We start from the raw sequence: 27372 nt of genomic DNA on the forward strand, positions 1-27372 counted from the left end.
TCTGGCATTAAGTACGTTCACATTGTTTTGCATCCATCACCACTACCCATCTCCAGAACTTTTTCATCATCCCCAGCTGCAACTTCATACCCATTAAACATTAACTCCTAATTCCTCCCACCCTGCCACCTCAGACCCTGGTTGCTATTACTCCACTTCCTGTCTCTATAAATTCGACTATCGCAGGTACCTCATATAAGTGGGATCATGCAGTATCTGTTCTTTGTGTCTGGCTTATTTCACTTAGCATAGCGTCTCCAAGTTTAAAAGGCCATTTAAAAAAATTAATTATCCTCTTTCTCTCTGCTCCCCTGTTCTTTCCACCAAATGTCCTTTTCCTTCCAGGTTGAGGACCACCTATCCCTTCTATCAATCCTGGCTTACCCATTCTAGTGTACTCTGCCTTTTTCCTCTTCCTTTAAAGCTTAGTGTTATCTAGTGAGCAGGATAGGAAACGCTAGCTCTGTAAGCTCGTATGTGAGACTGCAAAGTCTGAAGGGTGGTTTTGTTTTGTTCTTGCATCTTCATTTCTGTTTCAGTGTGGACTGAGGGAAGAAAAGGGACTCTTGGGGAATGAGAGAGAAAGAGGAAAACAGAATATAATCACATTTATACTTGGAAACGTAGACCTGTCTCACATGAAAAAATGGTATCTACATTATTTTAGAAATTGTAAAAGTAGAATTTCATCAGAAATGCTTTGTGTTTATGAGGAAATATTGCACACTGTTAAGCATATTAACTCTGGATCTGAATTATCTGAATTTGAATCCTAGCTCTAATACTTTTTAGTTGTGTATTCTAGAGCAAATAACTGAATTTCTCTATACCTTAGTTTTTGTTTTGCTTTGTTTTGTTTTGTCTCACTCTGTCGCCCAGGCTGGAGGACAGTGGCATGATCATAGCTCACTGCAGCCTCGACCTCCTGGGCTCAAGCAATCCTCTTGCCTCAGGCTCTTAAGTAGCTGGGACTGCAGGCACATGCAATCACACCCAGCTAATTTTTTTTTTTTTTTGAGACAGAGTCTTTCTCTGTTGCCCAGGCTGGAGTGCAGTGGTGCGATCTCAGCTCACTGCAAGCTCTGCCTCCCGGGTTTACACCATTCTCCTGCCTCAGCCTCCCGAGTAGCTGGGACTACAGGCGCCCGCCACCGCGCCCGGCTAATTTTTTGTATTTTAGTAGAGACGGGGTTTCACCGTGTTAGCCAGGATGGTCTCGATCTCCTGACCTCGTGATCCGCCCGTCTGGGCCTCCCAAAGTGCTGGGATTACAGGGATGAACCACCGCGCCCGGCCTGGTTAGTGCTTTGATGTTTCATTCGGTTAAATAAGGAAAAATAGATTTTAAGTTTTAAGATTTAAGTTAGCATTATTCATAATAGCCTCAAACCAGGCATAATGCAAATGTCCGTTAGTTGATGAATGGAAAAACACAATGTAGTCTATCTTTCAATGAAACACTTCTTAGCAATAAAAAGAAACACTCTGCCAAATCACACACCACCACAGATGAAACTCAGAAACATCTTGCCAAGTGAAAGAAACCAGACACAAAAGACTACATATGGTAGGATTCCATTTGTGTGAAATTTCTAGAAAAAGCTGAACTGTTGAGACAGGTCAGTGGTGGCCCCGGGCATGCGCGGGACCCAGGATTCACTGCAGACAAGCCTGAGGAAACTTCTGGGTGATGGAAGTGTTTTAAAACTGGATTTTGGTGATGGTTGTGTTTTAAAACCGGACTTTGGTGATGGTTGCACAATGTAAAAATTGACTAAACCTCACTAAACTTTACTCTTAAAATGGATTAATTTATGGTGTGTCAATTTTATTGCTATAAACTGTTAAAAGGAAATTCGAAATGAATTGAAACTGGAGACTCAGATCTGCTGATCTTTATTCTGGTTCTTCCTTTTAAAGGAAAAAAAACCATATTGTTTTTGTAAAAATAACACACAGTCATTGTTGGGAGACAATTCTCCACGGGTCTCTTGTGTTTCAGCACATGTTTCAAGCGAAACTCTGGCTCTCCTTTGTTCCAGCCTGTTTCTGCAGCCTTTGAAGATAGAGGAAGTATCTCCAGCCAGAGCAAAAGGCAGACACGCTTACTATCCAGTGTAACAAGAGTATCTCCCTCTGCGGCAAAGGGCAGGTATGCTGAATGCTCATGATGAAAGAGTCAGGTGCTCTAAAGTCAAGATTTTTCTTCTGTAATGCAGCCCACCATGACTACAGGTGTCACCTGGTCTTTATCACGTTGTCCTTTGGGAACATGGGGATTGAGGGCTGGCAAACCAGTGAAGAATATGCTGACACTCAGTCACTGCTCTTGCTGTCAGGAGTAAAGCTCTTTGTCTTGTGTCTTCTGTTAACACCCATGAAACCGTAGCAGGCTCACTTTTTAGCTTGCACATCAGGTAAAATCTCTGACTCCTGGGTTCTTTTTTGAAAGAATTGTGGTAAAATATACATAACATTAAATTTACCATTTTAGTCATTTTAGGGATACAGTTCAGTGGCAATAAGTACATTTACAATGTTGCATAACTATCACCATTACACATCTCTAGAGCTTTTTAAAAATTAATTTATTTTTTGAGATGGAGTCTCACACAGCCCCTTGGGCTAGAGTGCAATGGCTTGATCTCGGCTCACTGCAATCTCCGCATGCTGGGTTCAAGCGATTCTCCTGCCTCAGCCTCCCGAGTAGCTGGGATTACAGGCACCTGCCACCATGCCCAGCTAATTTTTTTGTATTTTTAGTAAAAACCGGGTTTCACCATGTTGGCCAGGCTGGTCTCGAACTCCTGACCTTGTGATTCACCCGCCTTGGTCTCCCAAAGTGCTGGGATTACAGGTGTGAGCCACCGCGCCCGGCTCACATTGCTCTAGAGCTTTTTAATCATTCCATGTTGAAACTACCCATTAAGCAATACTCCTCATTACCCCCTTTCCCCAGCCCCTGGCAACCACTGTTCTACTTTCTCTATAAACTTGACTACTCTAGGTACCTCATATAAGTGGAATCATACACTATTTGTCCTTGTGTGACTGGCTTATTTCACTTTGCATAATGTCTTTAGAGTTTATCCATGTTGTAGTGTGTGTTAGGATTTCATTCCTTTTTAAGGCTGAATAATATTCCATTGTATGTATATACCTTCACAGTTCTTGATGCTAATTATATTTTAAAATCAAGTAAAAAAAATACAAACAAGAAAGTTAAAAAAAAAAAAAAAAAACGAACGAAAGAAAGCATATCATCATTTGGAAGTCATTATAATTCCAAATATCTATTTATGAATAGATAGAAAAACAGGTAGAGACAAAAAATGTTAGAAAATGGGCTTTGGGGTCTTGCTTTCTAATACTCACCTCCAGCTCCCTGGCCTGGACTATAGGTGCAGGCAGTTTTCTGGCTTAGGGGTTTGTCCCACTCCCAGAATCTACCCACCAGCTCCTGAGCCTTACAGGCAGGTTAAGAGAGGCTTGCAGCAGTTGGCCTCCCCACAGCTGAACAGCTGATCCCTGGCCACACTGACTCCTAGCCCTTGTTTTTTCCCATCTCTAAGGAGTCCCTATGTCCTGAGGAGTTGTCCTGTGCCACATTTAGCACTGGTTAGCACTCCATTAAGTTTTCAGGATAATTACAAATCTGTAAGTGTATAATGAGTAAGTGTAATTGACTAGAGTCTACATCTATAAAGGAATCATAACTAAGTTCCAATAATTGATTCATATGAGCCCAAGTTTTTCTTCTTTAGTTTTATTATCCAGTACATCACCATATGTAATTTATTATGTAACTAGTTGTAATTCAGATAAATTTGCTGTTAGAAAAACCTGAATCTAGATGATGCCACAGCAGAAAGATCACTTAGGAGATTCTGCTGGGTCTAGCTCATGCTTCTTTTGTCTAAACTTATTTTATATTTGTTTGGAATAAACTCTGGCTTTCACAGGGATCCTGAGAATCAATGAATCAATGATAATATTTTAGTTTTTCCATAGTGTGTGTGGACTTTTCTCATTTTTGTATTTTTAACAAGGATGAAAGTTCAGTAAATATTTAAATGTATTGATACTTGTAGCCAGTACATTTTGACCTAATAAATTATTGTCTGTTACATAAGAAACACAAATGAAACTCTTCTTCTGTAACAGTTCTTCCTTCTAATGGACAGTACTGGCACATGGTACTCTCTATCAACATAAATGTGTGTTTGTGCACACACACATACACAAACAGGCATACACATACAGTTAAATGGTTGAGAGGCAGCACAGTGTGATATATAGGAGGCTATGCTCTGTGTGGAACAGTCCTGGGTTCCATCCTCTGTCACATTCTGGTTGTGTGACTTTAAGGATACTGATCTCTCTAAATCTCAATTTTTTTTTTTTTTTTTTTTTTTGTTTCTTTTTGAGACAGGGTCTCTCGCTCTGTTGCTCAGGCTGGAGTGCAGTGGTATGATCTTGGCTCACTGCAACCTCAACCTCCCTAGGCTCAAGCAATTCTCCCACCTCAGCCTCCCGAGTAGGTGGGACTACAGGTACATGCCACAACACCTGGCTAATGTTTGTACTTTTTGTAGAGATGGGGTTTCGCCATGTTGCCCAGAATGGTCTCGAACTCCTGAGTTCAAGCAATCTGCCTGCCTTTGACCTCCCAAAGTGCTGGGATTACAGGTGTAAGCCACCATGTCTGGCTATAAATCTCAGTTTCTTAATCCATAAAATGTTTTCATGATAATCATGTATATGATAATCAAATAAGATCTTGTAAAACAGTGTTACTTCCTGGCATATAGCAAATAGTCATTAAATATTAGCTATTATTAGGAGGACTTATATCTCCTATTTTTGTTTATTTTTCTTTTCTGCTTTGAGAAGATTTGGGGCAATTTACCAATAATTCTCTAGAGAAACGGCTCACCAGGAATCATTCTAATGGCTGGTGGATAAGACTTGAGAAGAATCACTGCATTCTGTATTGGATGTTTAGAGAACAAATGGATGCTTGGGGAACATAACACTTGGAAAACTCGCCTATGGCTTCCAGATAGCTAAAATGTCCACATGCTCACTAATAGCAGATGTATGTATAGGAAGAAATTCCAGGCTGAATTTCACAGGTAACTGGATCAGAACTAGGTGGAATAGATTATTTTACATACTTTGAGTAGCTCAGAAGCTAACCCTCTATTACAAGTGAAGACCCATATTGCACTTGAAAGGCCATTTCAAAATATGTAGTTTCTTACCAGCAAAGTACACTGGAGGAGACAGCAATACGTGACTACAAGTACCCAGGGTTTGGAATCAAATATCTCTGAATGAAGTTGCGTTTTTGTCATCTACCAGCTGTGTGATCTTTGGCAAATGCCTTCCCTTCTGGAAGCCTTGCTTTCCTCAACAAGGTAATGAAGCTGTACTTTGCAAGGTATGATAAGAAGTCAGTGGGATCATGTATATAAACTGCCTATCCCAGTGTCTGGCACTGGGTAGGTCCTCAACAGTGTTAACTGTAGTGATTATCAAGAAAGTCATGATGAAGTATACTATAATATTGAGTCTGTTCAATATCTTGATAGAGGCTGGGTGCAGTAGCTCATGCCTGTAATTCCAGCACTTTGGGAGACTGAGGCAGGTGGATTACTCGAATCCAGGAGTTTGAGACCAGCCTGGGCAACATGGTGAAACTCCATTTCTACCAAAAGTTAAAAAAAAAAAAAAATTAGCCGGGTGTGGTGGCACGCACCTATAGCTACTCGGGAGGCTGAGGTGGGAGAATTGCTTGAGCCTGGGAGGCAGAGGTTGCAGTGAGCCAAGACTGCACCACTGCACTCCAGCTTGGGCAACAGAGTGAGACTCTGTATCAAAAAGAAAAACAATTTTGATAGACACAAGTAACCTTTATTCAGTTGATGTAAGAACATAAGAACATATCACTGTCAGAACATAAGGCCAATAGATTAAAATACCAACCTACTGCATACATATAATCTAACAATGAGTTTTTATATTATTGGTGTCAGTAATAATAGCTGATATTTACTGAGTCTATATTATGTAACTGTCACTAGGTCAAGTGCTTTGTCTGCAGTATCACATTTAATCACGACAGCAATCCTATAATTTGGATATTATTATCCCCATTTTATAGACAAAAAACCTGAAGCTTAGGAAGGAGAAATAAATTGCTGAGATTACGTGGCTACTAAGTGCTATCAGTATAGTGGGATCTAGATCTGGTCTGAATCTACAACACAGGCGCTCACCACCGGGTTATACCTCCTCTTCATTGGTCATACCATTTAAAGAACGAAGAAAGGGAATCTCTTATTAGATGGACTGACCCTACTCCGAGTTAGGAAGGATGCAACACTGAGTTGCATCTCAAAAGGCTTTAGTTAATGAACAGGGAATCAAATATTCAGGCTTGGCCAGGCGCGGTGGCTCACGCCTGTAATCCCAGCACTTGGGGAGGCTGAGGCAGGCGGATCACGAGGTCAGGAGATTGAGACCATCCTGGCTAACACGGTGAAACCCTGTCTCTACTAAAAATACAAAAAATTAGCTGGGCGTGTTGGTGGGCACCTGTAGTCCCAGCTACTGGGGAGGCTGAGGCAGGAGAGTGGCGTGAACCTGAGAGGCAGAGCTTGCAGTGAGCCGAGATCGCGCCACTGCACTCCAGCCTGGGCGACAGGGCGAGGCTCCATTCCCCCCGCCAAAAAAAATGTGTGTGTGTGTGTGTGTGTGTGTGTATATAGTCAGGCTTGAAGCTAGGACTTCACCTTGTAAATTTTCCTGAAATGAGAGAAATAGTGACCGTGATGTCAGGTAAAAATTGCCGCCACGTGTAACCCATTTCTTCCTTGTTTTGCCTTTAGTTAGCTTCAAGTTCTTTTTTCACTTTGTATCTTTTAAATGTACTGTACGTGTGTTATTAACAGCATGCCCAGAACCATATCTTGGCATTAAAATTCCATGAAGTCCATTTTGAGAATCATATTACTACACCTATTTTTAGCTGTTAACACAAACCACTCTTTCCATTACACTTTTACATTATCTAATGATAAAGTGACATTGAAAATAGCTCTTGTTGCCAAATAAAAATCCTGTATTTTGTTTAATTGGGCCAGACCCACTGACCGGCATTATGCAATTATATTACTGAGGCAGCTACCTGCCCGTGCCCCTCTCCTCCTCCTGGTTTGGGACTACCCTCCCCATCTGCTGCTATATTTAACTGCTTTCTTGGCCATAAAAGGCTGGTTGTGTGGCCTGACATTCGACTGCCTGACCACATGCATTATTTTTGAACTGGCCTCCAGGGTCCTGTCTTTAGCCCTGCCTCTTAACGTTTTCTTGGATTCAACCTAGGCGGAGTTTTCATTGTCTCATCCAGCTCCTCGGCCTCATCGGAACATTTCCACAACCGTTACTCCTTTGGAAACTGGTAAGTGTGACACTGAAGCAGAAGAATGCACTGGATAGTTTATGAGCTTAGCAGCACTGCAGTGTAAAGTGCTTTCTTTCTGTCTTCTGAACTCAGCAGTTTTCTCAAAGAGATGTCAGAATAACAGAGAAATAGGAAAGTAAAGCTCCAGGGAGGGAAACCAGAACAGCCGGGTGCCAGTTGGGCTGGCACAGCTCTTCTCTCACATCACTGTATTCTTTTGAAATTAAGCTGCTGTTCCTGGAACTGTAAGGAGGTCATATTTGCCTCGGATTGAACTGCAAGTGTGTGTTTAATGCTCCTTCCAAGTACGGTTTGGTTGAAATCTGAAATGGATGAGAGACAGGAGGCCCTGTATTTTCAATCCTGTGTGTGCCATACAATGCTCCCTGGTTACAAATTAGACCGAAAGAAGGAAAATTAACTCTGAAGTCACTAGTTTATAATTCAGGGATCTTGCTGTGACAATGCAATGTGGGTCAATGTGAGCGTGCACAATGGTATGGCCTCAAAATGCTTAAGTCATATTTCAGAGGCAACATAGAGCCCCACATAGCGATTTTTCTGGGAATCGTTTTCATCCGCTTTTGCCCTCTAATGACTGCACAAAGGTATCATAAATTACAGCTACGGAATTTGTATTTCTTCCCAAATTCTCAAATTATTATCAGAAAGAAAATTTAGGTCTTAAAGAAACAAAAGTCACTAAAACCATCTTTCCTCCCAACCTTCTCCAGCTGTCATGTGTTGGGGCTAATCCTGGCTTTAGTTAACTTCAAAGGCTTACTTGATGAAGAGGAGGTGGTTGTACCTTTGTTCCAGAGGTCAGGGCTGTGACAACAGCAGTGAGGACTTCAAGTCAAACCCTGTTTACTTGTAACCTACTATCTATGTGAGAGGTATATTAAGTAGTATTAAAAATAAATGTATTTGGGAGAAATGAAACAGTAAAAAATAGTATTGGGGCAAGATATTTAAAGATTTTATTTTGTGAAAATAACAGCATTTCAAATCATCTGGGGAGTGAATTTAGTTTATAACATAACAAGGTTCTTTATTATTTATTTGAAAATCATTCAAATAGCATGTGCCATGTTACAATGTAGTATCATAACAGAAACTTCTCTAATATCTTTATAACTGCCTAATATAATTCTGTATTAACATTTTCTAACCCCTTTGTTTTATCAAAATTCATCTAGTAGTTATTAATTATACATGGTAATTATCCTCTATATTTTGTAACAGAAAATAGCCATCTATTTAAGGGTTGAAGCAAAGTTGCTTGCTAGTAGCTATTTTTTTCTCTTAGGAAATGCCACGTAGATTGATATCTTCCATGAGCCCTAAGATAAATATTTCTGGAGTGAAGTTTGCTCGATTTTCTTCTCTAGGGAATACATGCTGACTTTTAAAATAGTTTAAATAAAAAGTAGTGTTAAACTTGACAAAGAATATGCTGAGTTTAGAAGGATTCGTTCTTCATTTTGAATTTTTTTAAAAACGACATTTGGAGAAAACAGATCACTTTAAAACTAATTCTACAGCATTAAAACACTTGGGGGTAGAGCTTTTATAAAACTATTACTTCATCCAGGGTTGTCAACATGGCTGATAGGCCTGCTTCAGTGGATAGACTATTCAAGAATGCTAAGGCAATGTGATGTCTCCCCACCCTATGCTAAACAAACATACCACCTTTGACTTTCAGTAGAACTGTTAGCTCAGGTTCACAATGCCAGCTGCCACCCTGGGAATCGACTCTCTTACCTCTTTATGTAGGGAGACTAGAAGCCTGTATGTTCCTTATGGAGCAAACAGTTTTTTTGTTTTTTGTTGTTTTTTTTTTTTCTGCTTTGAGACTATACCTTTGCTTGAAGTGTTTGTGAGATTTGAGAGAGCTTATATATAAGATTAGCATACTCCAGGGTTCAGTTCTAGGACTTTATTTTATTTTAGATTTTTATAATAGAGACAAGGTCTCACCATGTTGCCCAAGCTGGTCTCAAACTTCTGGGCTCAGGAAATCCTCCTGCCTTGGCCTCTCAAAGTGCTGGATTACAGGCATGAGCCACCATGCCTATAATTTTCTTTTCCATGTATAATGGTTCTCACCTGTTTTCTTTTAGGACTTTCTTTTCCATGTATAATGGTGCTCATCTGTTTTCTTGGCTTTTGATACCACCTATATGCTGTTGACTCCCAAATGTAAATCTGCATCCTGGACTTCTCCCCTGCACTTCAGAGTCACGTATCCAACTTCCCACTTAAAATGTCTCCTCTGGGAGGGCTAACAGGCATCTCAGATGTAGAGCCTTAAAATCAATCTCCTGTTTTTCCACCCCAAATTGACACTTTCCCACATTCCTCCCCATCTCAGTTAATAGCAACTTGTCTTTCAATTGCTCAACCTTGGAGTCATCTCTTTCTTTCACATCCTAATTCACAACTTTCAGCAAATGCCATTGGTTCTAACTTCAAAACCTGTGCAGAGCTTGACCACCTCTCACACTTTCACTGCTACCCCTGTCACCTCTAGCCTGGACAATTGCAGTGGACTTTGTATTCTTTTGCCAGGGCTATCATAGCAAAGTGCCATGGACTGGGTGGCTTAAACAACAGAAATTTATTACCTTACAACTCTGGAGGCTGAAGTCCAAGATGGTGTCAGCTGGGTTGGTTTCTTCTCAGGTCTATTCTCAGGTCATGGATGGCTGTCTTCTCCCTGTGTCTCCACATGGCCTTCCCTCTGTTACATACATATTTGGGTCTTGGTTTTCCTTTCCTATAGAGACACCATCATATAGGATTAGGGCCCATCCTCATGGCCTAATTTTAACTTAACTTCCTCTTTAAGGACCCTATCTCCAAATATGGTCACATTTTGAGGTACTGGAGGTTAGGGCTTCAACCTAGGAATTTTGAGAGGATACAACTCAGCCCTTTCATAAGTCTCCTGGCTTTCACTCTCTTCTCTCCACAGTCCATCTTCAGACGTCGGCAAGAATGAGTCTCAGCTCAGAGTCTTCCAATGGCTTCTCAGCCCTTTCACAGTATTAGCTGAAGTCCTTACTGCTACCTAAATGACCCTACACTACCAGCGCATCCCCCATGCTCACAGCTCACCTCTCTGACATCATCTCCTATACCTCTCCCACCCCAGAACCCCTGCCAATCAGCAGTTCCTGGAGCACGATAGTCATGTTCATTCCTCAGTGCCTTTGCTCTGGTCTTCCTTCTGGAATACTCTTCCCCAGAAAGTCTCATGCTCAGATGTACATTCTAGGGAAGCTATCCCTGCTGAGGCTGTTGAGAATTGCATCCATCCCTCTTACCTGCATTGTTTTTCTCTGGTTCTTGGCACATTAACCTATCTCATACTTGACTTGTTTTCTCTATTGTCTTTCTCCTGCAGTAGACTGTATGGTTCTGAACAACGTGATTAGAGCAGATATTTTGTCTGTTTTGTTTACCACTGTATTGTTTTGTTTTGAGACAGAGTCTTGCTCTGTCGTCCATTATGGAGTGCAGTGGCGCAACCTCGGCTCACTCCAAACTCTGCCTCTGAGTTCAAGTGATTCTCCTGCCTCAATCACTGGAGTAGCTGGGACTACAGGTGCCCACCACCATGCCAGGCTAATTTTTGTATTTTTAGTAGAGACGGAGTTTCGCCATGTTGGCCAGGCTGGTCTTCAACTCCTGACCTCAAGTGATCTGCCTGCCTCGGCCTCCCAAAGTGCTGGGGTTACAGGCATGAGTCACCACTCCCAGCCTCACTACTGGATTTGATGGGCTGGATGGTGCCAGGCACATAGTAGGTGCTGCTAATTATTTGTTGAATGAATACCACATGACTCTATCCTTCCACATTCTCCCAGATGAAGTCCCAAATGAAGAATGAAATGGCAGAAAATTAGAAATATGTATTATAGAGAGTCTGAGGAAAAAGCACAATACCAGGTTAGAAAAACTTTGTTTTCTAGGAAAACCTCCTAGATATAATCTTTTTTAAAAAGGTACAATGACAGGACAAGCCCAGCTGGGCTATGAAGTGGAGAGTTTTTTGAATATCCAGTTATGCTAAACTTCATGCCCTTTTTGGTTTCCTCTTTGGAAAAGGTAAGAATATTAATTTTTATTTTATTTTTTTAGACAGGGTCTTTCTCTGTCACCCAAGCTGAGTGCAAGGGTCAATCATAGCTCACTGCAGCCTCGAAGTCTTGGGCTCAAGCAATCCTCCTGCCTCAGGCTCCGGAGTAGCTGGGACTACGGACACACACACCACATCCGGCTAAATTTTTCTTTTTTCTTTTTGTAGAGATAGGGTCTCACTGTGTTGGCCAGGTTGACTTTGAGTTCTCGGCCTCAAGAGATCCTCGTTGGGATTTCAAGCATGAACCATGGCACCCAGCCAAGAGTATTGATTTTTACACATTGATTTAGATGACTTGTTCTATGGAACTTGTTCCTTACACTCAAAAAGCGTTGTTTTCCTTCAGGTGGCCCGGTTCCTTCAAGGGGCACAGGATGTCTTTGCCTTTTTATCAGCGGTCCCACCAGCACTATGATCTCAGCTACCGCAACAAGGACCTCCGCACCACCGTGAGCCACTACCAGCAGGAGAAGAAGCGCTCGGCCATCTACACCCAGGGCTCCACGGCCTACAGCAGCCGCTCCTCCGCCGCGCACCGCCAGGAATCCGAGGCCTTCCGCCAGGCGTCCGCCTCCTCCTTCCAGCAGCAGGCCTCACAGTACGCCCTGAGCTCTGATGTCAGTCGGAAGGCGGCCTCAGCCTATGATTATGGCTCCTCCCATGGGTATGTCGGAAGCACTCTTCCTACCTCAGGGAAGAGGCGTGTGCTCTGAGTAACCCTCCCAGTTACTTCTTGTTTCGTATTGGTTTGGTCTTGGTTTTCTAAGGCAGAGTTTCGCTCTTGTTGCCCAGGCTGGAGTTCACTGCAACCTCTGCTGCCTCCTGGGTTCAAGCGATTCTCCTGCCTCAGCCTCCTGAGTAGCTGGGATTACAGGCATGCACCACCATGCCCTGCTAATTTTGTAATTTCAGTGGAGACAGGGTTTCGCTATGTTGGCCAGGCTGGTTTCGAACCCTTGACCTCAGGTGTTCCACCCGCCTGGGCCTCTCAAAGTGCTAGGATTGCAGGCGTGAGCCACCGTGCCCAGCCTCTCCCAGTTACTTCTTAAATACGGCAGCCCAGCATTTCAACCAAGTGTGCAGACAGACCTTGTTTGGGAGTCCTGGGACCCGTGCCTACCTATTTCCCTTTATTGTCTCTTTTAGCTTCACAAAGAGCTTGGTGTTCTCACGGGCGAGCCTTGCTTGTGTTGCCAATTTGCTATTTCTAAGAGCAGGGAAATTTTGCCACAGGTTACTTTAGCAGCAGCAGGGCCAGAAAAGATCATTTCAGTACTCACAGCGGGTTTCCTTGCACTCAGAATGTTTCTGCCTAGATGAGAAGCTGATATATAGAATTTAAAATTCACAGGCGACAGGAGACTGAACTACTGCAAAGATGTATTCTGTTAAATATTTTTTCAATATCTAATAGCAAATACTTAAATTCGGAACTACTATTTATGCCACAAATATTTTCTTTAGCTTGACCATTTGATAAAAACATGGCCCTATTTCAGTCAAAGAAGAATAGGAACCAACCTGTATTCTGACAAAATTAGGTTTATTGACCCAATGCAATGAAGGAGACTAAACACTAGAGGAAAAAGGGCTATTTTAGGGTTCTAGGAAGAGTGGAGCTTAGATGCAGGTCCGGCCTGCAAAGTGAACCCAGGGTGCCATTTCTTTGGAAACAATAAAGTTAAGATAAATATGGACTGTTGCATCCCCAAGCCCCTTATCTGGGACTTCTCACCAGAAGTGGGAATTGAGGCTGCTTCTCTGCTTCAGTGAAGCAACTAAGATCCTGCAGGCAAGAGTGAGATGTTTTACTCTGACTGATAAAATTTTACACAGCAAGCTCACTGATTGTCTTTGATATTAGAGAAGAGTTTCTCAGTGAGTCTATAGTCACTCGAAGAAGGAGGTTACCGTGACACTTTACAACAGCAATGTCCCTGGAGAAATGTCATTTCCTGCTCACTTTGCAGTTGGCTTATCTGTGGCTGCTGTTTCAGCCTGATGAATGATGGGCTGATATTTACTTTCTCAGTCCAAGGCAAGTTTTATTTTCTTCATATTCAGAATGATCCCCTATTCATGGAGATTAAGAAAACACTTGCAAGATACATGTGACTTTTATTTAAATTCTATGGTCCACAGAAAAAAATTGCTGATCTTCAAAACATAGACATTTCTGGGCTATGTGGTCAATAACCACCTTCTGCCTCTAATCCTCTTCTCCAAAGTATCTGGCATAGGTTGCATTTTTTGCTATAAACGTAACATAGTTTTCAGTCTTACAAAATTTAAGTCCACAAAATATCTGGTAGGGCAACTAGAAAAGCTGTTTCCTCTGGAATCTAAAAAGGTATTGAGAAAATAATAGAGTGGTCAGTTTGACTAGAAGTGACGCATGCTTCCAAAGGCAGAAATTCCTAAATCCCTCTTGGATTTGAGCAGCACCTGATCTACAGCTATCATTTTATCAGTGATGGTGGCCTCCTGGGAGCTTCTGGTGGGTTCAGTAACAGAGCCAGATTCTGCTGGGGTTTACCTGGAATGTATGATGGCAACACTCTGAAATTCCATTTAAAATGGAACAGGATCACTTCACAATCTCAAGTTCATAGGTCATATTCTGCCATGGGATATTCATAAGGATCACACATTGGCTGCAGATATGGAAATACTGTCACTGAGGTGAATTCATTTCTTCTAGCACTTGCTTCAAACGAACTGCCTTCCAAAGAAAAGCTGGGAGGAATTAATACCAAATGTATATGACAGCCTCAATTTGTTTCCCTGAAAAACGTTCTGCAGATATGCTTAAGAACCTCATTTAGGAAAATACATGTAATAGAGAAAGATTACATTTTAAATATCTATTTTCCTGGACTGTTTGTGCTAGGGTTATAGAAGATGGGCATTTTCATTATAAGGCAGTTGTCAAGGTAACTACTTGTGTACTTATTTCATTTCCCCAGCGCTGTAGAATCTAGAGTTTTATGAATTTGTATTTTTAAAGGATCTTTATTTTCTCAACTCTATTGCAAAATTTTATATTAAAATTATTTTAATTGTATACAAATCCTTTTGGCCACATATGCAATATTTATATTTATTCATAATCTGATATATCATTAGTAATTAAACCTTTGAGCAAATTTTATTATGAAAACATTTGCTCTATATAATCCTCAGGAGACTTAGCCATTTTGGCCATAAAGAGCCTTAGACAATAAACTTTCTCTAGGAAATGGAGCTGTAATTATTTTCTATGTTCAAACTCATTACTTTTCCTTCCTACTATGTATATATTTTGTAGGTAGGTGTTTATTATGGCTTGCTGTGTTTGAACAACTTAAACTTTTGGTAGAAGCATGCTGACCTAGAAACAAGAGGGGAAAATGCCAATATGTTTTCCTTTGAATAATTCGATGTGAAAGACAAAGAAAGCCAACTCAATCCTGAAGGTATTTTAGTCTTGCTTTTTTTAGACCTTGAACACAGGTGCAGATAATATTTTTTGAACACTTCAAAGTCTTCATAATTCCTTTAGGTTATATTTTTAACTTGCTCAAAATGAAGCAACTTTTTCCTGCTAAATGAAAGCATTCTCTTTGGATTGTGAACAGTGTTGTTGATTAAAACCCCTGGGGTTGGAAATGCACCTCTGTGGAGTGTAAGTGCTGGGCTTGGTCTATTTTTAGCTCTGCTTTGTAGTTAGATGTCCAGGGTTAAAGTGGAAACTATGGAGAGTTACTTGTGCTCAGGGCTTGGCTGACCTTAGTGAGTCTTAGGAACAATGACTAGTTTAGTGTCAGTGCGCTTGCAGTACAGATCAGTTACCAATTGTATTCTGAGCCACGGATTATAAAGTAAATTCTGGACGGCTTACTCTAAATGCCTTTGTTCTTGGTCACAGTGGGAAAAATAAAGAAAATAATTTAGGAAAACAAAAACTCTTAAAATGACAAGATTACTACTGTTTCATGCTAATCAACAAAATATCATCAGGATTAAAGGAGCAGTGTTACTCATGACCACTTTGCAACCATTAGGCAAGGGTTCTTAACTTCTGTCCATGAACGGTTTCAGTAGAGTCTTGGATGATCTGAAATTTTATGCAAAATTATGCACAGATGAGAACTTTTCTGGAGAGAGGGACTGTAGGTTTCTTCGGATTTTCAGGGAGCTCTGTGACTCACCAAAGGTCAGAACCATTGCTCTAGAAAGTCTAAAAATGAATAACAGAGAGTCTAGTGTATGACCTGAGGACCTCTTTCCTAATGCCAATGTTATAAGGACTTAGGATGAAATAAGGCAGATGTTTACAGAAAAGGTGGGATTATGGAAAGCAGGGACCTTCCATTCTTGCAAGTAAGCTGGATCATACATTAAGATGAAAATAATTTAAAAAGAATGTTTTCTTATTCTTGTAAGTAGAATGAATGACTTACAAGAATGAATAGCTTACAAAAACCAGAGAACAGCACAGCAAGTTTCTCAGGTTATGGGAAGATTTAGAGTTGTTCCTCAACCTTCCATGGTAACAGTAGACATTTATTCTAAACAGATTAAAATTCAGCCTATATGGCATAATTCAGCATTGCATTCTCTATACCACCGAGTCTTTAGAACAGCCTTGAACAGTAGAAATTTTTATCCTCATTTTATACATGAGAAAATTGGAAACCAAGGAGATTAAATGACTTTTCTTCATTACACTAGGAAGTAGCAGAATAGTTATTTGAACCCTCGTCGTACCCAAGTCCCCACCCTTTCCACGGGCACATCATGCCAGTTACGGTCAGCAACTCCCCTTGATCATACACCACTGGGTTTTCCTTGAAGCATCAATATGTAGTTTTGCATTGTGCTTCCTTTGATTTAGCCTTCTTGTAGAGAAGCTATTGAGCACCAAAATAACCAAGATTTAGAGCAGGGTACAGGAGATGGAAGGACACAAATTCTAACAAAGAAAACCCAAGGAGTGTCCATGAATGCCAAGCCTGGAACCTTACAGACACTTTAACCCACCATTTAGAATCAGACATAGATCTTTTCAAAGGAGTCTCAGAGACAGCAGTTTGGGGATAAAAAACACTGAGGCTTGAGTGACTTTCCCTGGACACCCTAACTTTAAACCATGCCCCTCACCTACCCCTATGTCACATTGATCAACCACCCCCAACGTGTCACCCAGATTATAACCTCTTGAAACTCCTAGAGTTGGTGAAGACCATGCTAACATTCAAAGCAGTTATAATTCAGACAGAAGATACCAACGCTAAAAATAGAGAGCACTAAACACAGCAGAGAGTGCAGAGAACTTGAAAGCTTGTTCCATCTCCTACCTCAATATCCTTTCAAAATGTGTTACCAAAGAAATCGGCCTTGTGGACACTTTTGTGTCCTAACCTCAGCTCTGAGCTGTAGATTCATGTCATTTTCTACATATCTATTTCTGTAAAATGAGGAAAATGACTGTCCCTCGTGTTGTGAAGTCGAAAAGAGATAATCATGTAAGATGTTGAGTGTGGTGGTTGGCACAGGGGGAACACTCCGTGAGGTTTAGGCACTCCGAGTCATTTATTCAATAAATATTTACTGAGCGCTAAGCACTGCTGTAGGTGCTTGGGATAAATTACTGAGCACATTATATTGAATTCTGTCCTATTAAGTAGAATTATATTTTATACCAGAAGGTAATACATGTTGTAGAAACAATAAGAAACAGAGCAGGGTAAGAGAGATCAGGGATGTGGGCCAGAAGTACAGGTTAGAATTTTCAAGAGGGCAGTCTCACCTTGTGAGAAGGTGATATCTGAGCAAAGACATGAAGTAGCTCAGAGTGTTAGCCATGAGGTTATCTGGGGAAAATGCACCAGGCGTCAGGGACAGCCACTGCAAGGCCTTACAGCACAGAACAGCATCGAGGCCCATGCGAGGGAATGGGGGAGTGATGGATAGTGCAGGCGGAGAGGATGTCAGAAAGGTGATGGGTGGGGCAGGACTGATCATGGAGGGCCTGTGGGCCGTCGGAGGGAGTCGATATTCTGAGTTAAAGAAGGAATCCATGACAGTTTTGAGCAGGATAGTGACATGCTCTGACTCAGCGGTAACGGCATCACTATGGCTGTTGCAGAAGCAAGTTCCCTTGTTAGGAGGCTAATGCTGTGGTCCAGCCAGGGCCAGATGTGCAGAAGAGGGGATGTGTGAGCAGGTTCCAGATGTGAGGATCTACTGGTTATGGCTGAGTTCTGAATTCCTTCAGATTTCTCTCAGAGCTCCTCAGCGCCCTTAGCCAGGGAGTTTTGAGGCTGTGAAATGATCTGTGGAGATTTTGTGCATGTAACAAATCTTCTGAGACTCTCTTTAGGTGGTATGATGATAGTAAAACCATTTACTTGTTCCCCATTTTCCCAGATTCCATCCATGTCATGTCTAAGAAATGCCTTATTCTTTTGTTAGTGTTTTTCTGGTATTTAATAGGAAAAGCACCTTGAAATAACTATAGTTGTATGGAGACTCAAATCCATCTGGAGACTGAAGTGGCTGAATATGAATAACAAAAAATATTGAACCAATTGACTGTTACTAGAAATGACATTCGCTTAGGAAGCTGCTGATAGTCTGGGCACAGTGGCTTATGCCTGTAATCCCAACACTCAAGGAGGCCAAGGCAGGAGGATTGCTGGAGCCCAGGAGTTTGAGACCAGCCTGGGCAACATAGTGAAACCTTGTCCCTATTGTTGCTGATATATCAAGGTTTTACTTTTTTCCTTTAGAAATGATTTTATTTCTTCTTCTCTAAATAAAATTTTAATTATTATATATAAGAAAAAAGCATCATAGTTCCTGGGTAGCAAAAATCAATACAATATTCTAGGGTTTGTCTTCCAGTATTTAAATACCAACAAAATGATGAGCCACATTATCTCCTATACGGTAGAAGTTCAGAGGGAAATAGCTGTGAAAGTAGAAAAGCCAGAGTTACTTTGTTCAAAAGGCTGTTGCATTATGTTGTTTTTATTTTTTAATAGATGGGATCTTGCTCTGTTGCCCAGGCTGGAGTGCAGTGGTGTGATCTCAGCTCACTGCAACCTCCACCTCCTGGGCTCAGGCGGATCCTCTTGGCGCAGTCCTCTCAGCCTGCAAGTAGCTGGAACTACAGGCACACGCCAGCCACAATGCCTAGCTAATTTTTGTATTTTTTGTAGAGATGGGGTTTCACCATGCTGCTCAGGCTGGTCTCAAACTCCCAAGCTCGGGCAATCCGCCCACCTCGGCATCCCAAAGTGCTGGGATTTCAGGTGTGTGCCACTGCACCCGGCCTGTTGCATTATGTTCTGAATCCCAAAGACCAACCCTAAATCCAAGGAGAGTGGTCCTCTCTATGTACCAGCCTCCTGCTCCAGCTTCCTCAGCTGTAAACACAGGGAGAGAGAGCTAGGATTCTCACTGCTGGTAACAACAGGTTCCCATAATTGGCAATTTATAGATCCATAGAACTGTGGAATGTTAAAGCAAGAAAGGACCAAAAGTTCATATAATATAAGCCCTTCCTTTCATAGATATGTAGAGTGGGGCCCAGAAAGACATGGTTCCCTCTTTGCCTCCTGTGCTTGACTCTTTTGTCAGGCTCTCATGCAGCCTAAATCAAGTTGAGATGGCACCAGATACACTCAGAATGGCATCATCTTCCCTAGGCAGGTGAATCATGCTGTGAGAAGGAAGGCATGTCCTTTTCTAGAGTGGAGTAGAATGAGTCAGCCAGAGGAGGAGGAAGGGCAAAGCCGCTACCTCTCTGGGCTCAGAGGTGAAACATTTGCTCTGTCCCTGCAGGGCCTTGACCTCCACAGTATCGGCACTGGCCAGGTAATGGGGTGTAGCTGAACTTCCACAGAGAGATCTCTGGACTCTGGAAGCCCAAGGGTGCCCTTGCAACAGGCTTGATTTCCCACAGCCATCTTTTAGATGAAACAGGAAAGCAAGAATAAGGTAACTTTTATGCAGTGTCTAGTCAACCCCAGTGACCATCCCAAAGTAGAGTGGGATGTTGGCGTTTGGGCTGCATTATAAATAAGTGAATAAGACCCACTTTGACAAACTCTGGACACACCTCAGTTCACAAAGAAACAACTTTAGACTTCATAAGGCATCTCCTGATACTATTGTCAAGTGTCTTTATACTATAATGTCTAGGAAATATGAGGTAAACTCTTTTACTCCTGCTTAAAAACCATAATCTAGTCTGATTAAATTCACTTATGGAATAGTCAGAAGTGAATAAAAACTGAAGGATGTATATAGATAAGAACCATAAGATATTTAATTCTCTCAGAGTTTTACACATTCACCTTTTCTGGAACAAATGAATATTCTGCATTCCCAGGACATTTGTTTTATATCGTGGCTATACACTAACTGTGGAAAGTTACCGAAAAGTGAGTAAAATAGCAATGGAAATTTAAATCATGGAAGAAATAAAGCAATAAATTAAATGAAAAAAATCGTAGTTATATTCCTATTTAAATAGTTTTTTTAATTTAAAAAAAGCTAAAAGTGAGATATTTCTATGGCTAAGAGTAAAATGAAGAGAAGAGATTAGTGTAAGATAAATAATGCAAAAAAATTTAAAATTGAAGGGAAGGTTATTTATTTTGACTTCATAGTATTTATTATGACGCTACCTGTCGGTAAATTTCAAGGATCATGTCGATCTGACTAAATTCATGTTTGTACCATAAGAAACGTTTCCTGAAAAGCCTATTAGCCAAAAGAGGACTCTTTTCAGCTTCCTACTTGTCCACGAACTTTGATGTTCTTCTGAAACCTCCGTGTGTGTCAAGATTGGGAAACAGGAGAATGAAGAATCAGTAGGTATTAGGCCACCGGGATTGCCTGTATCAAAGGAGGAGGAGCGCAAAACCAAACTGCTGTCAATCAAAAGTAGATCCAAAACAACGTTTTCACAAAAGTCCAAAGAACAGCATCATTTTTCAGGTTTTGCAAAGAGGAAATTGTGGCTGATAGAAAAGTAGAGAGTAGAAAAGAGAATGCAAATTCCCAGTGACTCTGCACTGGGTCCTGAAGATGAGAGACATAATTCAGATGCTGAAGCCCTGGAGAGGAGCAGCTAATTGGAGCAAAGACAGCCCGGAAGAGGCCCAGAAAAAGCTGACCCACAGTTTAAAAACATGGCCTCTTTCTCTCTTCCAGTAAATGACTGATCATTTTGCATATATGTGAACAGTACTGAGCTGTAAATGTATGTAAAGATGAAGTTTTTAAAGGAACATTGTTGGAATAGAAAAAATGAATTCAGCTCTTTTGTGGCCACTCAGTAAAGCCTAGTGATAACACATAGATAAGTCAGCATTAAAAACAGAGCTTTTCATCCTGGGATGTCCTACCCATCTTTCAATGTCCAGCTCTTCCACAAAGGATTCCCTGATAACTCTAGACAGAAACTCGCTCTCGAGTGTGTGAATTCACATTTTGTTTGCACTGACTTTTGTGGTTACTGGCCTTCCTTCTTTGTGTTCTTCCATCCTTTCTTCCTTGATTGACATCCTATATTTACTCCCTTACTAGACATAAAGCTCTCAGAATACAAGGGTTTTACATTTATCTTTGTATCCTACTCCTACCCCAGTGCCAAACACAGTATTTTACACACAGTAGATACTCAGTAAGTTTTTTTGTCGAATAAATGAAATTGCTACAGAATGTTAAGAAATAAACCTGTATTATAACATATAACATGTTATATATATATTGTGAACGATTGAACAAGGAGATTATTCAATAATGTTTGAAATAAACTTTCTCATGCACTTTCTGAAATATCAGCTGGGTTGTATGCTAAGTTTACATTTAACTCTATAAGCAACTACCCAGTGGTTTTCCAAAGTTGTTGTACTGTTTTACATTCCCACAAAAATATATGGAGATTCTAGTTTATCCACATCCATGCCAACATTTATTATTTTCTGTCTTATTTATTACAGCCATTATAATGTATGTGTCATAGAGGTTTGTGTGTAATGTGGTTTTGATTTGCATTTGCTTAATGACCAATTTTGTTAACCATCTTTTTGCATTTAGTAGCCATTTCTGTATCTTCTTTGGTGAAATGCATATTCAAATCTTTTGCCCATTTTCTAATTGGATTTTTTTCTTATTGAGTTGTCATAATTATTTAAATGGTTTGGATACAAGTCCTTTATTAGATACGTTTGCAAATATTTTCTCACATTCTGTGCCTTGTCTTTTCCTTTCTTTACCACAGTGTCTTTCCAAGACCAGAAGTTTTTAATTTTGATGAAGTTCAGTTCAACAATTTTGTTCTTTTCAAATCATGCTTTTGGTATTATATCTAAGAACTCTTTGACTAAGTCAACACCTTAGGGAGTTTCTCTGATCTTTTCTTCTAAGAGTATTATCATTTCAGCACTTAATATTTAGAACTGTGATGCATTTTGAAGTAACTTTTTGTGTATAATATTGAGTAAAGCTCTAAATTCATCCTTTCACATATGGGTGTACAGTACAACTGATTGCCCCAGCACCGTTTGTTAAAATGGTTATCTCTTCCCCTATTAAATTTCTTGATACCTTTATCAAAAATCAATTGACCATAAATGTAGAGGTTTATTTCTGGACTACCAATTCTGTTCCATTAATCTATATGCTTGTTCTTATACCAGTACCATACTGTTTTATAAAAAGTTTGAAACTGGTGGATGTAAGTCCTCTTAGTTCTTCTTTTACAATATTGTTTGCCTATGTAGTTCCTTCATATTTCCATATAAATTTTAGAATCATCTTGTCAATTTCTACAAAGAACAAAGTCTACTGGGATTTTGATTAGGATCATGTTGAATCTGTAGATCAATTTTGAAAAAGTGTGTCATTTTAATAATGTTGAGTTTTCCATTCCATGAACATGGAATACTTACTTATTTAGTTGTTCTTTCACTTATCATAATAATGTTTTGTAATTGTCAGTGTACAAGTGTTATACTTCTTTACGTTAAAGTTATTCCTTAATATCTTATTCTCTTAGACGCTATTGTGAACGGAGGTGTCTTAATTTAATTTTTGGATTATTCATTGCTAGTATATGGAAATATAATTGATTTTTGTGTTTTGATTTTATATCCTTGTTTAACTTATTTATTAGTACTAGCAATTTTTGTGTGTGTATTTTTTAGGATTTTCTACACATAGGATTATATCTGTAACAAAAGGTGGATTTACATCTTTTCAATTTTTAAAAAATTCATTACCCTGACTAGAACCTCCAGTGCAATGTTGAATAAAAGTGGTAAGAGCAGATCATTGCCTTGTTTCAGTCTTAAGAGGAAAGCATTTTGTTTCTACCGTGAAGTATGACATCAGGTGTAGATTTTTCATAGATGTCCTTTATCAGGTTAAGGAAGTTCCCTTCTATTTCTATTCTATTGAGAGTTATTAATAAGAATGCTGACTTTTGTCAAATGCTTTTTCTGCATCTGTTGAGATGATAATATGGTTTTTGTTTTTTATTCTATTAATATGGTATATTACACTGATTGATTTTCATATGTTAAATTAACCTTGCATTTCTGGGATGATCTTCACTTGGTTGTATATATTGCTGGATTCCATTTCTTAATATTTTGAAGGATTTTGCATCTATATTCATGATGGATATTGGTCTGTAGTTTCCTTTTATTATAACGTCTTTGTTTGGCATTGATATCATGTAATACTGACCTTATAGAATGAGTTGGAAAGTGTTCCCTTCTCTATTTTTGGGAAAAAAAAAGATAAATGATTGGTATTATTTCTTTAAGTATTTGATATAATTCATTAGTGAAGCTATTTGGGCATAGACTTTTCATTGTAGGAAAACTTTAAATTACCAGTTTGAGTTCTTTACTTGTTCTTGATCTCCTCAGATTTTTAAATTTGTTCTTGAGTTAGTTTTGGTAATTTGAGTCTTTATAGGAATTTTCCTATTTTGTCTAAGTTGTCTAATTTGTTGGCATAAAGGCATCTACATTATTTCTTTGTGAGCCTCTTAATTCCTATAAGGTTGTTAGTGATGTCTCTTCTTTCATTCTTGATTTTAATAATTTGTGTCTTCTATTATTTGTAGTCAATTTAGCAAAAGCCTTACTAATTGTCATGATCTTTTCAAAGAACCAACTTTTGTTTCATTAATTTTATTGTTTCTCTGTTTTCTTTTTATTTCCCCTCTAATCTTCATTATATTGCCCTTCTGCTTGTTTTGTGTTTAGTTTTATCTTTTTCTAGCTTCTTATGATGGAAGCTTAGATTATTAGTTTGAGACCTTCTTTTCTAATACAAACACTTAAAAGCTATATATGTCCCTCTAAGTACTGCTTTAGCTATATCCCATATATTTTAATAAGTTATGTTTTGTTTTATATAGTTTGAAGTATTTTCTAATTTCCTTTGTGATTTATTTTGACCAATAGGTTATTTAAAAGTATGTTGTTAATTTCCTTATATTTGAGGATTTTCTAAATTTTTTTCTATTGTAGATTCTTGTTTAATTCTTCTGTTATCTGGGGATATATTTTCCATGATTCTAGTTCTTTTAAATTGATTTAGATTGTTTTGTGAACTACCATAAGAACCTTCCTTGAGAATGTTGAAAACAATAAGTATTCTATTGTCCTTGGGTAAAGTACTCAAGAAAGATCAGTCACATCAAGGTGATTGATAGTGTTTTGCAAGTATTCTATGTTCCTGATGATGTTTTAAATCTAGTTATTCTATCAGTTATTGCGAGTGGAACATTGAAGTCTCCAACTATTATTTTTCGGTTTCATATTTCTTTTAATTCTGTCATTTTTGCTTTATGTATTTTGGGGATCTGTTGTTAGGTGTATATACATTTACAATTATTATGTTTTTCTGAGGAATTGACCATTTTATCATTATGAAATATTCCTCTTTGTTTCTAATAATATTTCTTGATGTAAAGCATATTATGTTTTATATTAACATAGCTTACCATTTGCATGGTATATCTTTTTTATCCTTTTACTTTAACAAATGTGTCTTTAGGGTGTGACTCCTGTAGCAGCATATAAGTGAATTAGTGGAATCTTTTTTTTTCCATTCAGTCTGACAACTTCTGCCTGTTCCTTGGAGTTTTTTATTCCATTTACATTTAATAAAATTACTGATATGGCTGTATTTATGTCTGCCACTTTTTTTAGTGTATCTCATATCTCTTTAATTACTTCTTTATTGCCTTATTTTGTATTAAATGAAACTTTTTAGTGTATCGTTTTAATTCTTTTGTTTCTTGACTATATTCTTTGAGCTATTTTCCTAGGGATTGCTTTAGGAATTGCAATACACATGCTAACTTATCTCTATCTACTTCAGATAATATATACTCACTGAATACCAGTAAACATAGAAACTTTCCTCTAATATAGCTTCATTTCCTTTTCCCTCCTTTGCACTATTGTCAAGTATATTACAACTATGAATGTTGTAAACCCAACAACGCAATGCAATATTATTTTCTACAATATTATGTCTTTTAAAGAATTTAAGAGAAGGCCAGTTGCAGTGGCTCACATGTGTAATTTCAGCACTTTCAGAGGCTCGAGCTCAAGAGTTTGAGACCAGCTGGGCAGCATGGTGAAATCCCATTTCTACAAAAAATACAGAAATTAGCTGGGCATGGTGATGTGTGCCTGTAGTCCCAACTACTTGGGAGGCTGATGTGGGAGGATGGCTTGAGCCCAGGAGGTCGAGGTTATGGAGTTATGATCACGTCATTGCACTCCAGCCTGGGTGACAGACCAAGACTCTGTAGAATTTAATAGAATATATATGTGTAAAAATTTACATACATATATGCGTATAAGCTTATATACATATAAATTTCTATACATATGTATGTATAAACTTATATACACATATGTGCATACACATGAGTGTATGCGTGTATGTACACACACTGTCTTTTGTATTTACCCAATTATTTACTTTCTGGTGTTCTCCATTTTTTTTATGTGGGTTTAAATTACAATTAAATTACCTTTAATCTTTTTCTTTTTTTCTTTTTTTGAGTCGGAGTCTCACTCTGTCACCAGGGCTGGAGTGCAGTGGCATGATCTTGGCTCATTGCAACCGCTGCCTCCCAGGTTCAAGTGATTCTCCTGCCTCAACCTCCTGAGTGGCTGGGATTACAGGAGTGCACCACCACACCCAGCTAATTTTTGTATTTTTAGTAGAGACAGGGTTGCACAATGTTAGACAGGCTGGTCTCAAACTCCTGACCTCAAGTGATGCACCCACCTTGGCCTCCCAAAGTGCTAGGATTACAGGCATGAGCCACTGCGCCCGGCCAGATGTAGAATTCTTGATTGACATTGTTTTTCAGCACTTACATATGTCATGTCAGTGCCAATATTCCTGATGAGAAGTCTACCATTCACAGTATTATTGTTCCCGTGTGTGTAAAGAATCATTTTACTCTTGATGCTTTCAAGGTTTTTCTCTGGCTTTGACTTTCAACAGTTTGACTTTGATATTTCCAGGCCTGTGTGTCTCTTTCTGTGTTATTCTACTTGAGTTTTTTGAGCGTCTTGGATCCATAGATTAGTATTTTCATCAAATTTTGGAAGCTTTAGTCTATTATTTCTTCAAATATATTTTCCTTCCCTTTCTCTCTCTCTTCTCTTTCTGGCATTGTCATTACTCATATGTTAGTATGTTTGATGTCGTCTCACAGGTTTCTGGGGCTCTTTTAATTTTTCTTTATTCTTTTATCTCTCTGTGCTTTAGACTGGGTAATTTCTATTTTCAACTTTATTGATTATTTCTTCCCTTATCTAATATCTGCTGTTGCGTCCCTCTAAGAAATTTTCATTTGTTATTGTACATTTTAACTCCAGAGTGTCCTTTGATTTTATTTTATAATTTATATTTCTTTGTCGACATTCTCTATTTGTTGAGTCCTTGTTGTAATACATTCCTTTAACTCTTTAAACATGGTTTCCTTCAGTTTTTGAACATATTTATAATTGCTGCTTTGAAGTCTTTGTCTGCTAAACCCAACATCAAGGACAACCCAGAGACAATTTTTGTTTACTACTATTTTCTCATTGGTGTGAGTTACATTTTCCTATTTCTTGGCATGTCTCATAACTTTTATTGTTGTTAAAAATGGGACATGTCAGAAAATATATTGTTACAATTCTGAATTCTGAATTTTCCTCAGAGTGTGTTGTTGCTGTATTTTGGTTTGGTCTTTTGTTTTGTTTTGTTTTGAACTGGAGTCTCACTCTGTTGCCCAGGCTGGAGGGCAGTGGCGTGATCTCAGTTTTGTTTAATAATTTGGCTGGACATACTTGTAGAATCTCTTTAACTACTGTGTGGCTGTAGGTGTCTCTGCTCAGCTTTGTTTTGTTTTTTAAATTCTTGTTCTCATTTTTAAGCCTGAATTCCTAAGAATCACACTGTGTTTGCATAGATTAATGGCCAATGAGTGGTCAGACATTGCGCCCAAACAGCTCAAGACAGTAAATCTTCCACCCTCTGGTAGTAGATCTGTGTGTGTGTTGGGGAGCACAGTTAAAGTGTGCTGGTAATTATTTATTTATTTATTTGTTTGTTTTTTGAGACAGAGTCACCCAGGCTGGAGTGCACTGGTGCGATCTCGGCTCACTGCAACCTCTGCCTCCCGGGTTCAAGCGATTCTCCTGCCTCAGCCTCCTAAGTAGCTGGG

The 27372-nt window shown here is 39.3% G+C and overlaps 2 protein-coding genes across 2 annotated transcripts in view; one reads left to right on the top strand and one right to left on the bottom strand.

Moving 5' to 3' along the window:
- Positions 1-27372, bottom strand: part of LOC108533552 (myosin regulatory light chain 12A) — a 64668-nt gene that overhangs the window by 27243 nt on the left and 10053 nt on the right. The window contains exon 3 of the mRNA XM_017878322.1: positions 10099-10250. The gene's annotated coding sequence lies outside the window, so the exon portion shown is untranslated. The remainder of the gene's footprint in view (positions 1-10098; positions 10251-27372) is intronic.
- MYOM1 (myomesin 1) overlaps positions 7165-27372 on the top strand; it is a 155800-nt gene continuing 135592 nt past the window's right edge. Inside the window, exons 1-2 of the mRNA XM_017878326.1 lie at positions 7165-7465; positions 11965-12282. Of these exons, the coding sequence (XP_017733815.1) occupies positions 11993-12282 (290 nt within the window). The 5' untranslated portion in view covers positions 7165-7465; positions 11965-11992. The remainder of the gene's footprint in view (positions 7466-11964; positions 12283-27372) is intronic.

This window comes from Rhinopithecus bieti, unplaced genomic scaffold, assembly GCF_001698545.2.
Source record: "Rhinopithecus bieti isolate Rb0 unplaced genomic scaffold, ASM169854v2 scaffold_11839, whole genome shotgun sequence".
Taxonomy (NCBI): Eukaryota; Metazoa; Chordata; class Mammalia; order Primates; family Cercopithecidae; genus Rhinopithecus; species Rhinopithecus bieti.